The 16,215-nt window shown below is 37.6% G+C and overlaps 1 protein-coding gene across 14 annotated transcripts in view; it reads right to left on the bottom strand.

The window, feature by feature from the left end:
- The window catches only part of HS2ST1 (heparan sulfate 2-O-sulfotransferase 1), a 226,126-nt gene that overhangs the window by 63,042 nt on the left and 146,869 nt on the right, over positions 1-16,215 (bottom strand). For all 14 annotated transcript variants that reach the window (XM_055585271.1, XM_055585269.1, XM_055585272.1 and 11 more), the window contains one exon: positions 8,087-8,172. In XM_055585271.1, the coding sequence (XP_055441246.1) occupies positions 8,087-8,172 (86 nt within the window). The remainder of the gene's footprint in view (positions 1-8,086; positions 8,173-16,215) is intronic.

Raw genomic sequence — 16,215 nt, forward strand, 5'->3', positions numbered from 1 at the left:
CAGACAGGTGTTGGATATTAGAATCAGGTTGAATGAACTGTCGTGAATTGGCTACTTACAAAAGGCCTTCCTGTGGAACAGTGTACTCACCAGTGAGAAGAAGGTTGGGAGGCATTAGGGAAACATACCTGCTACCTTAACTGATAATCAGATATAATGAAATCCCTTATGATTATACAGTGGAAGTGAGAAATAGTGCCTGATGAACTATGCACTGAGGTTCGTCACACTGTACAGGAGACCAGGATCAAGACCATCCCCAAGGAAAAGAAATGCAAAAAAGCAAAATGGCTGTCTGGGGAGGCCTTACAAATAGCTGTGAAAAGAAGAAAAGCGAAAAGCAAAGGAGAAAAGGAAAGATATAAGCATCTGAATGCAGAGTTCCAAAGAACAGCAAGAAGAGATAAGAAAGCCTTCCTCAGCGATCAATGCAAAGAAATAGAGGAAAACAACAGAATGGGAAAGACTACAGATCTCTTCAAGAAAATCAGAGATACCAAGGGAATATTTAATGCAAAGATGGGCACGATAAAGGACAGAAATGGTATGGACCTAACAGAAGCAGAAGATATTAAGAAGAGGTGGCAAGAATACACAGAAGAACTGTACAAAAAAGACCTTCACGACCAAGATAATCACGATGGTGTGATCACTGACCTAGAGCCAGACATCCTGGAATGTGAAGTCAAGTGGGCCTTAGAAAGCATCACTACGAACAAAGCTAGTGGAGGTGATGGAATTCCAGTTGAGCTCTTTCAAATCCTGAAAGATGATGCTGTGAAAGTACTGCACTCAATATGCCAGCAAATTTGGAAAACTCAGCAGTGGCCACAGAACTGGAAAAGGTCAGTTTTCATTCCAATCCCAAAGAAAGGCAATGCCAAAGAATGCTCAAACTACTGCACAATTGCACTCATCTCCCACGCTAGTAAAGTAATGCTCAAAATTCTCCAAGCCAGGCTTCAGCAATATGTGAACCGTGAACTTCCAGATGTTCAAGCTGGTTTTAAAAAACCCAGAGGAACGAGAGACCAAATTGCCAACATCCGTAGGATCATCGAAAAAGCAAGAGAGTTCCAGAAAAACATCTATTTCTGCTTTATTGACTATGTCAAAGCCTTTGACTCTGTGGACCACAATAAACTGTGGAAAATTCTGAAGGAGATGGGAATACCAGACCATCTGACCTGCCTCTTGAGAAACCTACATGCAGGTCAAGAAGCAACAGTTAGAAGTGGACATGGAACAACAGACTGGTTCCAAATAGGAAAAGGAGTACGTCAAGGCTGTATATTGTCACCCTGCTTATTTAACTTATATGCAAAGTACATCATGAGAAACACTGGGCTGGAAGAAGCACAAGCTGGAATCAAGACTGCCAGGAGAAATATCAATAACCTCAGATATGCAGATGACACCACCCTTATGGCAGAAAGTGAAGAAGAACTCAAAAGCTTCTTGATGAGAGTGAAAGAGGAAAGTGAAAAAGTTGGCTTAAAGCTCAACATTCAGAAAACAAAGATCATAGCATCTGGTCCCATCACTTCATGGGAAATAGATGGGGAAACAGTGGAAACAGTGTCAGACTTTATTATTTTGGGCTCCAAAATCACTGCAGATGGTGACTACAGCCATGAAATTAAAAGACACTTACTCCTTGGAAGGAAAGTTATGACCAACCTAGATAGCATATTCAAAAGCAGAGACATTACTTTGCCAACGAAGGTCCGTCTAGTCAAGGCTATGGTTTTTCCAGTGGTCATGTACAGATGTGAGAGTTGGACTGTGAAGAAAGCTGAGCACCAAAGAATTGATGCTTTTGAACTGTGGTGTTGGAGAAGACTCTTGAGAGTCCCTTAGACTGCAAGGAGATCCAACATGTCCATTCTAAAGGAGATCAGTCCTGGGTGTTCTTTGGAAGGAATGATGCTAAAGCTGAAACTCCAGTACTTTGGCCACCTCATGTGAAGAGTTGACTCATTGGAAAAGACTCTGATCCTGGGAGGGACTGGGGGCAGGAGAAGAAGGGGACAGAGGATGAGATGGCTGGATAGCATCACTGACTCGATGGACATGAGTTTGAGTAAACTCTGGGAGTTGGTGATGGACAGGGAGGCCTGGCGTGCTGCGATTCATAGGGTTGCCAAGAGTCGGACACAACTGAGCGACTGAACTGAACTGAACCTTAACTGAGAGAGCCAAGAGTCTTGTAACAGGCAAGGGCAGGACAGTGGGGCAATGACTCCATTCTTAGATTGTGAGATTCCCTGGGCACCTCTTTTATCATCTCTATTATTAGCCACTGATACACCTGAGCTATCCCCTTGGGAATTACTTCCTTCCAGAATATCTCCTACCAATGCTATGCTAATGCTAAGTCACTTCAGTCGTGTCCGACTCTGTGCGACCCCAGAGACGGCAGCCCACCAGGCTCTCCCGTCCCTGGGATTCTCCAGGCAAGAACACTGGAGTGGGCTGCCATTTCCTTCTCCAAAGCATGAAAGTGAAAAGTGAAAGTGAAGTCGCTCAGTTGTGTCCGACTCTTAGCAACCCCATGGATTGCAGCCTAACAGGCTCCTTCATCCATGGGATTTTCCAAGCAAGAGTACTGGAGTGGGGTGCCATTGCCTTCTCCTACCAATGCCTCCTCTTTTCTCCTAGTCCCTGAAATGTGGAACAGATGGTGATTCTTACCAAGTAGAAGTGAAAGAGGGATATGGCATTTGACAAAATTCTTCTTGCTGTCTGGGAAATGACTTTCTGGGGCGTGGCTTTAGGTGGCATTTATCTGTGTGAAACATAATTTTTAATGAGATAATCTATGTGAACTTATTCTGAAAATGGATAAGAGTTATTATTTATAGGTCAGAGTATGGGCATGTAGACATGGAAGCAAAGAATTATAACTGAAAGTAGGCATGATAAAACAGCACTGGACCATTCAGCTCAACTAGTTAGGAAACAAGTTTACATTTACGTCTCTGGCCAACCAGGTAGTTTTACACCAGTGGAAAAATACGTTCTGTAGTTGTAGACTCAGCTTTAACCCTGGCCAGTCATCTGAGCAATTCCTCAGGAGGGCTCAGATGGAACAGTAGAAAATTCATCTTCACTCCAGGAAACTTAACTATTATTGACCCATTAGAACGCAATGTTTCTAGGAAGAGAAGAACATATTTCCTAAGAATCTGTCATGTTAAATGATGATCAAAAGGGAAAAAGTATAATCTGAGCAGCAAGTTGGTAAGAAACCTTATTCTTGCTGTATTAGCATACATGGTATAACAATAAGGAAGACAAACCAGGAACATTTCTTTACACCCATACTCTATATAGCCTGGACAGATGAATGAACATCAAGAATAGTCAAAAGAAGTGCACACTCAGAACATTTGAAAGGAACCTTGACAACTAGAAGATGATGAAGCTGAAGGAGGGCTGAAGAGTCTTCATGAAGTTATTACACTTTGAGATTTATGCTTCACACTAGATTTAACATTTCAAGTTAAGTAGCAGTCTCACACAAGGGACACTGATACACAGTTGATCTGCAGTTAGATGAATTTGCAGATGTGGAAACTGTAAATAACAAGGGAGGACTGTACACATTTATTCTGGACTCTTTTATCCCTAACACATTCCTAGAAACCTCCAAAATCTGCTACAGTAAATTCCCATTGTCTTGTTTCAAAAATAGTGAATAACCTGTTGGTATTTATTGATCCCACTGACAATGATATGAAGAACAAAAGATTTTTTAAACAACTATTTCTTGAAATGAGCATTCATCTATTAAAATAGCACAATTTTTTAAAAATAGGAGGGGTGGTCTAACACTACCAAATGTTAGTGAGGATATATAGCAAAATAATAAAGTCACTGGGAAAACTGCTTAGCAGTGTCTTACAATCTAGCAATCTCACTTCTAGGTTTTACACAAGAGAAATGAAGACACTGTGTCCACACAAAACCTATATGCAAATGTTCTGGCAACTTTACTCATAGTCAGCAAAAGCTGGAAAAAACCCAAGTATCCAGAAACTGGTGGGTGGACAGAAATTGTTCTGCCTCCATCCTTACTCCCCAGTAAGGAACTAACCACTGACACATGCACCCAACTGGACGAGTATCAAAAGCAGCACACTAAGAAGCCATTCAAAAAGACTTGGTGAATGACTAGATCCATGTGGCAAAGAAAAGGGTGATTCAAAATGACTCTAAAGTTTCTTCTTTGGATGCTTTGATAAATAAAAATGGGTAAACTTCTCAAATGACAACACTGGAGGCAAAGACAGAATCTTGAGCAATTCCTGATTAGGAGCTGGGAATAAGGAGGGTCAGCACAAACTCAAATAGGGAGAAGAAAACACCAGTAAGACATCACAGTAACTGAACAGTCAGAGTTTTAAGGGACTGGATAACATGGCTCTGTGTGAGTCACAAACAAACTGCTTCATATTACATTTTAATACAACCACCCATAAAGTAGTTAATTTTCCTCATTTCACAAACGGGAAACTGAAGATCTAAAGTCATGTGTCTGAGACTGCTGAGCTAGGAAGGAACTGAGGGAGATTTAACTGCAGATCTGACTACAGGGTCACAAAGAGTTGGACACAACTCAAGTGACTTGGTGTGGCACAGCTGACCCGAGAGATTCCTTCTTAGCATCTACAGGATCGATGTCACAGAAAGAGCTAGTAATGCAAGAGCAATAAAAAGGCAACTCTCACATATTACTCAGAATGATTAAAATAATTTTTAAAATGTTTCTACAGTGTTTTGACAGCTTTGCTAAAAGATGTAGAAAGTGGTACAAACTTCAACTGGTTCAGCAGAGAAATACAAGGCAAAAGGGACAATCGCACAGAATCTATATATTATAAACTCTCGGCCTAAAATACTAACACTTTATTACCCTCTACTGAAGCATTTAATTACTTGGTTTTTTTTTCCTGACATACCTGCTTCTTTACTGATTCATCTCAGTTGTCGTGAAAAAGACAACTGGGGTGATACAGTGAAACCAAAATGATGGTGATGACAGCCCATACTCATTCCTGGGGATGACAACAAAAGCAGTACACAGCTCACATGGGCCTGAATAAAACTGACTGCTGTGTTTAAAAAAATTTCCAAATATCTTTCTGAGCCTGGATGATGAAGTATGACCCTAGGTAGCTAGATCATAAAAAAACAAAAATCTCAGCAGTGTCTGATCAAAACCAGCATTAGTTTCAGCTAGACAATATTCTTGATAAAGGGAAATATTCTGAAAAAGGCTTTTGAAAGATGTTCAAATATTTTTCTTTGCAAAATATGAAGAAAATCAAAGTGGGAGTAGTAGAGGCTGCTGATAAATGAGTGGTATGAATTTTAAATGGAGAATAATCTGAATATTTTCACTGTTTATAATGAACCAAAATGAACTGATAATTATAGGGAAAAAAAGGAGGCTTCAGTGAACTCACTGAGAATAAGAACTCCAACTTGTTCAACTTAATACTGCCTATATGTAACCTAGGACATTTTGAAAATGTCTTAACCTATACAATTTTCTTTCCACTGGAAAATTTCTAAATTCATAATTATTTTACATTATTTTAAAATGGTTTGTCCACCAATTAAAAACAGTAATTAAATACTGAATAGAAAAATGGAAAGAAGAACTAGGAAATGCGCTGAAAAATATAAGAACAGGGTTAAGACAAAAAGGAATGAGATAAGGTTAAGACAAGACAGGACAGGAATGCAACTATAACAAGAAGATATTTTTGTTCTTATTCTAAAGTTCTAAACAAAACCAGATAAACATAACCAAAATATAGCTTGAGCAGATATGGGTTTACAAATAACATGTGTGCTTCTTGTGATCAGTCTAAATTAGAAAGCACTTTTCAATTTTTATTTGTCCATCTTACTGCCTAGGTTTCCTGGGTTTGTACTCTTTTTAGTGTTTCTGCTAAGGCAATTGAAAAGCTATGTGATTAAATATTTCTTTCATTGAATTTGACCATTTTTTTTCTTGAAGGCAAGTATTTTAATGGACTCCACAAGGTGCTACACCAGTCAAGAATATGTTTTAAAGAATAAAGTATTTTAAAAACTGGTAAGGTGATGTTTCTTTCCTCTCTTCCTTACTTGTGGTGAGTATGACAGTCAAACTAAAAATCATTTTAAAAGATACTAGTTATATCTAAAATAGTTTGTGACTATATACATCAAAACACATTTTCTCTAGTTGATTTTTTTAAGGTATTTGTTTAAAATCTTGTAAAGGTCTATCAAAATTTTTCACAATACTTTTTGCTTCCAATAAAATGAAACATATTATGAAAATATTCAAATCCTTAAACATTTATGTCAGTATTTAATACATGAGATTAATCTTTCCAAGAACTTTGTGTTTTTTCAACTGTAAGAATGCTAGCATACACAGAGCTTCATTCTAAGACTTTTGCCAAAAGCAAAAGTACTCAATATTATTTTAATAATGAAAACCTCAAGTATGAAACCAAGCTATGTGTGGGAAAAAAAAATCATTTATGTGAAAGGGTAACAAACATTCAATTGAAGGATAATGCAGCCCTGAGGGAATATGCATATGAATGAAGTTTATGAAATTGGTTCAGTGCCTCTGCAAAGAAAAATAATTAGTTTATTTTAAAGCTGCCTATAAAATGTTTTCAATATTGCTGTATGAATTATTTATAGAAAAATGTACATCTAACTTTAAAGCTAATATTTTACTGAAAGATCCTGAGTGCTGTAGGAAGAACTAGAAACAAGAATATATTGTTTTATGTATGTAACATTTGGGAGATTCCTTTTAATTATTTGCTTTCCAAAAAAGTTAAGATTTATTATCAATGTGGATCTGTAACATTTCATTCAACTGTTTTTCTTTTCAAATTTGAAAAGTTGAAATAATAGTGGGACATCAATGTAACTTTTGGATTTTACACAGAATGCTCTTTGAAGTTGCCAAATACAAGCGGATATATTACTCTCAAGTCATGACTGCTAAAGAAACGACTGAGCAAATGCATCTAAGATTAAATAATTTAAAAGTAGGGGACTTCCCTGGCAGTCCAGTGGCTACGACTTTGCCTTCCAATGTGGGTTCAATCCCTGATCAGGAAAGTAAGATTCCACATGCCTTGCAGCCAAAAACATAAAACAGATGCAATACTCTAATAAGTTCAATAAAGACTTTAAAAATGGTCCACATAACAAAATATGTAAAAACATATTTTTAGTGTTTTTGAACTCAGTTTTATTACGGAAAAGATTGGCATTTGAGGTTTTCCAACAATAATACTCTATGTGCTACAAAAAAATGTTTAAATAGATTCACCAAACTATACATATTTAGAATATTCCTTTTAATCAGTCTTCTGATTAGTACTTAATGTGGCACAAACTCTAGGGGGAGGCACATAGTGCTTGGATACTGTACAAAGGACTATACTTTATTAACTTTTCTTGAAAGAGTTATGACAGGAATACCTTGATCCTATGCCTCCCCCAAAACATGGAAAATGAGAGTTATTTATGTCCAGTTTCAGGCAAATCACTATAAAGAAAAATCACTTTAAAAAAAGTCTTTTTATATATCTCAATTGTAAAGCTAAAACAAGGTAGCCAAAGGGGAAGTGTGTCTTGGCTGAGAAGCAGACACTTCAGGTTACCAGTAACTGAGTAACGGCTTCTTTGCTTTCTCTGTTCTCAGTCAATGATGTGGTAAGTCATAATTCGACTGGCTTCTACGTTAAAACTTGGAACTCTCCTAAAATAGTGTTATTTGATTGCACGTGAAGCAGAAACATAATGATAAAAAATTTTAAAGGGCATTACCTAAATTTATCTACCTTAAATTTCTAAAATTAATATGACAATAATCAATTTATGAACACTAGAGGGCAGTAAAACACTGGAAGGTATATTTAAATTACACATCTAAAGTGGCAAACACAAGCCAGTACTTTTTTAAAAATCGAAATCACAATTATTTAATAACTTTATCCCTTTTTAGGTTGCTAAAGTACAAAGCATTCTTTTGTGTATAATTCTGGGTATAACTTACTTTGCAAAATCCAAATAAGAAATGTGCCCATGATAAAACCCTGGTTTCATCTCTTTCCAGGAAGTTATATTCTTTACAAAGCGCACCTAAAAAAGGAGAACATACTCATTACTTAAGTACAATTTAAAGAAAATAAAATTTTGTGATAGCAAAATGCTTTTCATTTAGGCATTTAAAACTGATCACACCACTTTGACAATTATGGAGCTTGAAATACAGGCTTCAACTAAGAAAAGCACAGTGTGACCTGTAATTACTAATGCATCATAGAGAAGCTGCTGTCACCACTCTTAGAAAAGAGTGAAGGAGGATCTTGAAAACAAAACTGCACAATGCAACCATTTACAATACTGTACAGTGAGGACATTTATATGGTGGGGGAGGTATACAAACACACAAGCTGAAGCAGGTAGCAACTCAATGTGGGGACAGTCTACGCAAATCTCTTCTTCATAGAGACTCGTTATTCATAAAAATCCACACTTATAATGACTAACAAGTAAAACAAACATCAACTAATCCTAAAACCAAATGAGTGAAGAAAAGATGAGTATCAGAAGACTTTAAACCACTAAGAGTGGATATCATATGGTTGAGCAGATATCATCAACTTGTTGATAAAAAAGCTAAAAGGTAAATTTTTAAAAATATCTAAATATTACCATTTTAATCTACTAGAATTAAAAGTATACAAAAGATTAGTTAATACAACAACTTAAGTATAAATATAAAAGTTTCAAGAACTGGTTAATATAGAACTTGATAAACCAGCTATAACAGAATTATGATAAGAATTATGATACATAATTCTTCAAAGAAAAATAATATAAATTTCTGATAATCAAATCTCTGCATGATCAACAGCAAGTGGCTAAGAATCTCTTCTGGAGACTAGAGACAGTGTGGGGATGGCTGAGGGGTGGGGCCGACCACCCTACACTGCAGGGAAACCGCCTGTAAGCCGGGACCTCAGCCCCGGACACAGACTGTCAACCACCTACTTCTGACGATTTACCAATCCTTCACTTACATTTCACAATAGTTAGTCACATGGTGATATTCTGGAGCACTTCTTACCAGGTTAGTCAATAAATTAATAGCCATGAATGATGGCTCCTGGATAAGGCCCACTGGTAGGAACAGAGTAGGGAAACTGTGGAAGCAGCCTTATGTCAGAGGACGTGAACTAAGGCAAGATGGAAGATTCTGGAAGGAGGATTTATAACTCAAAGACTAACAATGGAGTTAGAAACAATGGAGTTTTTGGAGGGAAAATGAAAAGAACTTTAAGTTATTATTTTACACATACACACACATTATTAAAATCTGAAAACTGGATGTAGGTAACAAAATTATGTTGTATTAGAGAATACACAATTACATTTCAGCAGATATTTACAAATTGTCCCCACCAAAACGAATGAGCCAAATAAACATGTGATTTGAGATTTCAGGTTCTTTCCTATTTGTTCTTCAAGACATCAAATAGAATAAAAATATCAAATGGCAAATGAAAAAGAAATAGAAAATAAAATACTACTTAATCCATAAACTGAATCCTTAAAAAAGTTTACATGTTGAATATGAAAAACCCTTATAATTTCTACTTAACGGTAAATTATACAAGCTTTTGGTTCTGTGAAAATCATTTTCAGTATTTCAGTCCCAAATGAGGAAGAAATACAAGGCAAAGAGAATAGGAATGGGAGATGGTGGTTCAAGGGTGCTTAAGACACTTACAGCTGAGCTCTTCAGAAGCTGAGATTTAAATGGATGTGATGGTATCAGAGGGAAATGAAAGAGAATGACAGATTGAAACCTGAGAAAACAGTGTTATATAAGCCAAATGTTGGAGGATCATAGTACACTGGGATGAAAGACAGGTATAAACTTCAAGTGTCCTTTTTCCCTCCACCCTTCCAAAGGATAGTCAAGATCAAACTAAATTCTCCTAAAGACACACTCCATCTGCTGTGTGTCCTACAATGTGAGGTGAAGAGCCCTGGAAGCTGGATGAGATCTGCGCTGCTACTGGGCTTCCCAAACTCAGTGTGCAAATGAATCATCTGGGGCTCTTGTTAAAATGCAGATTCTGACTCAGCAGGTATGGAATGGGGCCCAAGATTCTGCAATTCTAAAAAGTTTCCACAGCATGGCCAGGTCAGCGGGTGACACTGAGGAGCAAGCCTTTAGCATGTGTGGACCCAGGACCTAGCTCTTGGTTTTATCAACACGAAGCTCCTTCTGTAGTGCCTGCAAAGGAGGCCTGAGGTCTATAGAGGCTCTTTAGCAAGGATATACTCTCTCAGTTACTGCTTTCATGATATGGAAAAAAAAAAGTATGCTGAACTAAAACAGTGGTTTAAAGGTTATCTACATATATAGATAATATATATACCTATACACACACACACACACACAGACATATAAGCTACCACAACATATAAAACAGAATGGGGGGTGGGAGCATAATGCCCCCGTCTACTCAGTCTCCTCCATCTGCCCACACAGTGATGCCTGAAGCACTCTGGAACCAAAGCATTCCAAGAAACACAGAAAGTATAAAATAAATAAAAGAGTTGTGCCTCCATTGGACTCAGGGAAGTTTGGTGAAGGAAGAACAGAACAAGTCATGAAGCATTCACTGCTGTCACCGATCTCAAACTTTCCTGTTTGCAGAATCAGCATTTTATTAGGATATCCTGTACTCTTTATGTTACAGAAACTGAAGTCCAAGAACCACATACCTCCAATTTGTGGTCCAATCATCCTTCTATACCACTGGCTAATTTCTTTAATCTATTATTATCCAATTTAAACAAGGTTGGAGGCGGGGACCAGAAGACTTGAAAGAGGAGCAGAAAGATATCTTTGACATCATAATACTGATCAACAGACTTAGACACTGAGAATTTCAGGTTCTGTCCAATGCTCAGGAAATCCCTGAGATCCAGACATTCAAACCTCCAAGATCTCAAAGCTCTGTTGATATCTCTCTCTCAACTGTTTATTTTCCTGCTTACATTCATTATCATCTCAACTTCCAATCTACTCTGTGCACTATCTCTTGTATTGAATAACCATTTTTTGACAATGGCCGCTGACTTATTCTTGCCTTTTTATTGTCCTGGGTAAACTCAAGGGTTGCTGAACAATGCTGGTCAAAACTAAGATACCCAGTCTAAATGTAGGACTTTGAATCTTATTAGACTGAATACATTCTGAGGCATATTCAGGTATGTTATTAAATTGTCTACATTTTTTTTTTAATTTTATTTTTTGGCTGTGCTGCACAGCATGTGGGATCTTAGTTCCTAACCAGGGATCGAACCCGTGCCCCCTGCATTGGGAGCACAGACCATCTGGGAATTCCCTACACTCTATTATTGCTAGTCTCCAAACACACAGAATCTTTCTCTAATCTCCAATTAAGAGAATACTGAAAGCTACAAACTTAATATATATGTGTATGTATTTTTTTTCTTTCATCTAATCAACATTTAACTAGGGCAATCTGTTAAAATCTCATTAATAAAGCTGTGGTTGATTTGCAATAAACCACAAGATGCTGAGCTGAGATTTACCTTCCTTTCATAGGGAAGCAAAAAGTGCTAAGTAAACAAATGCTGTCAATAAGGTTAAAGTGGTACTTCACACTAATCTGGAGAAAAGTCTGAGCATTTAGAAGTGTCATTTATATATGACTGAAATTCTACACCATTCTAATCGCCTCTTCAAAAGTAATCTCTCAGGACATAAAAACCTAATTAATGCCCTTTGAAGAACATACTTTTTAAAAGTTTTCCTTTCATAGTATTAATTTAGCCACATTTAATTTTTATCCTCTGAGTTCTCTAGAATTTTCCTTGACTCTCATTGGTCATATTCGCTTATGCCCTTTCATCAGTCTAGCTGCAGTCCCTGCCCTGTCATTTTCTGTGTTCTTGTCTCTTCCCTTCCACTTGCCTTTCAGTTTTTCTTCTGGTTTTCTTCTACAGTGGAACATTCTGCCCAAGACTGTGAGATAAAGCTCTGGGATAGAGAGGAGTAAGGGGAGATGTAGATCAGCTGAGCAAGCTTTTACTCAGTTCATTTTATGGATTCTTACTGACTACGATACTTGGCACTAATGAAAGATAAAGAGAGGGGCAAAAGGGAGCAAAACTAATAGTATCAAATGAAGCTGAATCTGAAGACACTGAAAACTCTTGGGGAAAAGAAATAAAGTCACCATAGCGACTTTATTCAAAGAGAATTTCCATACTCTGATTGCAAAAGGCTATCAAGAAGATGTTTCAGAAATAGTAGTTAGATACAATACAGGAAAAAGGGATGTTTTTATGGCTAGCCTGGAGCAGATTTTAAACTGTGATTTTTGTCAGATTTTATAACTCTTAAGCAGAGTTAGGCTAGCAAGTAATCAGAAGAGGCCTTCAGGGAAAACACAAGCAATGTAGGGAGTGGTGTTGTGATTTATTTGCTAGTTGAACCAGAATTGAACCAGTACAACAGGAAAAGTGAGAAAGCACCCTCTCACTAACACTATATCTAGATTTATATTCTTAATAAGAGTAATCTCAACATTATGATTAAATGTGATCACAAAAGAACTTGTTTTCCCTATCTAAAAGTAGGAATGTCATCCTGAACATCCTGGTCAAATTCCAACTTTGTAATTACTACCTACTGAGTGAACATTACTATTAACTTGGGTAATTATATATACCAAACTCCTACTCATGCATATACTTAAAATAAACATTCACTGTACAGCTGTGGGTAGTTATATGAGACTAAATTGGAGAGGACGTTTTCTATGCAAAGAGAAAAAATGAGTAATAATTGGATACCATATAAGAAAGGTTCAGCAGCAAAAGAACATAATATACTATCTGCACTAAAGCTCAGAACTGTGTTGTTCAATACTACTACTATCAATCAGAGGCACTCCTTCTGCCAGTATTTACCACCCTGGCATCATGCTCAGCTAAGAATTACCTTCAGAACCTAAGCAGGTTCATCTGTTCATTCATTCATTCAACAAAAAGTTACAGACTATCTACTATGTATCTACAATACATACAATACGATACGGAGTATCTACAATAGAATGGGAAAGACTAGAGATCTCTTCAAGAAAAGTAGAGATACCAAGGGAACATATCATGCCAAGATGGGCACAATAAAGGACAGAAATGGTATGGACCTAATAGAAGCAGAAGATATTAAGAAGAGGTGGCAAGAATACACAGAAGAACTGTACAAGAAAGATCTTCACCATCCAGATAATCACGATGGTGTGATCACTCACTTAGAGCCAGACATCCTGGAATGAGAAGTTAAGTGGGCCTTAGGAAGCATCACTACGAACAAAGCTCATGGAGATGATAGAATTCCAGTTGAAATATTTCAAATTCTAAAATATGATGCTGTGAAAGTGCTGCACTCAATATGCCAGCAAATTTGGAAAACTCAGCAGTGGCCACAGGATTGGCAAAGGTCAGTTTTCATTCCAATCCCAAAGCCAATGCCAAAGAATGCTCAAACTACTGAACAATTGCATTCATCTCACGTGCTAGTAAAGCAACGCTCAAAATTCTCCAAGCCAGGCTTCAACAGATGTTCAAGCTGGTTTTAGAAAAGGCAGAGGAACCAGAGATCAAATTGCCAACATCTGCTGGATCACCGAAAAACCAAGAGAGTTCCAGAAAAACATCTATTTCTGCTTTCTTGACTATGCTAAAGCCTTTGACTGTGTGGATCACAATAAACTGTGGAAAATTCTTAAACAGATGGGAATATCAGACCACCTGACCTGCCTCTTGAGAAATCTGTATGTAGATCAAGAAGCAACAGATAGAACTGGACATGGAACAACAGACTGGTTCTAAATAAGGAAAGAAGTACATCAAGGCTGTATATTGTCACCCTGCTTATTTAACTTGTATGCAGAGTACATCACGAGAAAAACTGGGCTGGAAGAAGCACAAGCTGGAATCAAGATTGCCGGGAGAAATATCAATAACCTCAAATATGCAGATGACACCACCCTTATGGCAGAAAGTGAAGAACTAAAGAGCCTCTTGATGAAAGTGAAAGAGGAGAGTGAAAAAGTTGGGTTAAAATGCAACATTCAGAAAACTAAGATCATAGCATCTGGTCCCATCACTTCATGGGAAATAGATGGGGAAGCAGTGGAAAGTGTCAGACTTTATTTTCTTGGGCTCCAAAATCACTGCAGATGGTGATTGCAGCCATGAAATTAAAAGACGCTTACTCCTTGGAAGGAAAGTTATGACCAACCTAGACAGCATATTCATAAGCAGAGCCAACATATTAAAAACCTTTGCCAACAAAGGTCCATCTAGTCAAAGCTACGGTTTTTCCAGTAGTCATGTATTGATGTGAGAGTTGGACTATAAAGAAAGCTGAGCGCTGAAGAATTGATGCTTTTGAGCTGTGGTATTGGAGAAGACTCTTGCGAGTCCCTTGGACTGCAAGGAGATCCAACCAGTCCATCCTAGGGGAAATCAGTCCTGAATATTCATTGAAGGACTGAGGCTGAAGCTGAAACTCCAATACTTTGGCCACCTCTTGAGATAACTGATTCATTGGAAAAGACCCTGATGCTGGGAAAGGTTGAAGGCAAGAGAAGAAGGGGACGACAGAGGATAAGATGGTTGGATGGCATTACCAACTCAATGGACATGAGTTTGAGTAAACTCTGGGAGTTGGTGATGGACAGGGAGGCCTGGCGTGCTGCAGTCCAAAGGGTCACAAAGAGTCGGACACGACTGAGTGACTGAACTGAACTATGTCTTAGGTCTGGTTCTAAGCCCAGGGATACAAAGTGAACAAGACAGACAAGGTCCCTGCCCTTAAGAAACTTAAATTATGATAGAGAAAATGACAGACAGTAAATAAATAGATCAGTAATAGGAAAGATAGTGAAAGAATAATGGTACCCAGTAACCTGGAAGAAGTATTTAATAAATAGGATGGCCAACTAAGGTTTTGCTATGAGGATGTCAATAAGCTGAAACCTTAATGGATAATATAAAGCCAACTGTGAGGCCAGGAGAAGGGCATTCTAAGAGGAAATGTTAAGGACAGAGGCCCTGAAGTGGTAACGGCTTGGTACATTCAATGAATCAAAAGTTCAGTGTGGCCAGCAAATAAAAGGTTGAAGCAATGGCCAATGGGCAAGGGTCTGATCAAGAAGGAGGACCTGTTGGCCCAGGTAAGGAATTTAGATTTTGTTGGGGTGGTAGGAATGCTAATTTAAAGATAAGTAACTCACCATCCTGGGAAGATTATAATACGCATCTCATATGATTCCATCACCCCACTGAGAATCATGTCTAGATCTAGATCTTTGCTATTCAAACTGTGGGTCAAGGACCAGAAGTATCAGTTTTGGCATTAATAGGAAGCTTCTCAGAAATTCAAGTATCAGGCTTTATCTCAGTCCTTCTGAATCAAAAACTGTACTTCAACTGGTGTTCAGTATACACATTCTAAGTTGAGAAGCATTCACCTAAAGTGTTGTTCTGAAAAATCTGTATTTGCAAGTATTAATATAAAACCATATGCTTTAATGCAAATAGCCAGAAGTTGGTTTAACAGTAAATTAAAAAAAAAAAATACTATACTGTCCTGTAAGAGAATACAAATTCTGGATAATTCCAGAAAGGGGTTAAATATGATCAGATCAGATCAGAGATCTATTTATCTCAAATAAATATATGACAGCAGAAAAGAATAAAGAATCATAAAAGATGATGCCATTTAAACCTATTTGACATAGTTACTTTATATTTTTTAATTTAAATTTATTTTAATTGGAGACTAATTACTTTACAATATTGCATTGGTTTTGCCATACGTCATATTGCATTGGTTTTGCCAATATGAATCCACCACAGGTGTACATGTGCTCCCCATTCTGAACCCCCCTCCCACCTCCCTCCCCATACCATCCCTCTAGTTACTTTAAAGACAAAATGTTCCGTAATATAAAGATACTTTTGTGTACTAGATTCAACTTCATTTTCCAACTAGAGGAGCTGATTACCTGTCTCCTGCTGATTCCTGTCTACTAACAGAGTAAAGCCCATCTCAAAAACATA

This window comes from Bubalus kerabau, chromosome 6 (assembly GCF_029407905.1).
Source record: "Bubalus kerabau isolate K-KA32 ecotype Philippines breed swamp buffalo chromosome 6, PCC_UOA_SB_1v2, whole genome shotgun sequence".
Lineage (NCBI taxonomy): Eukaryota > Metazoa > Chordata > Mammalia > Artiodactyla > Bovidae > Bubalus > Bubalus kerabau.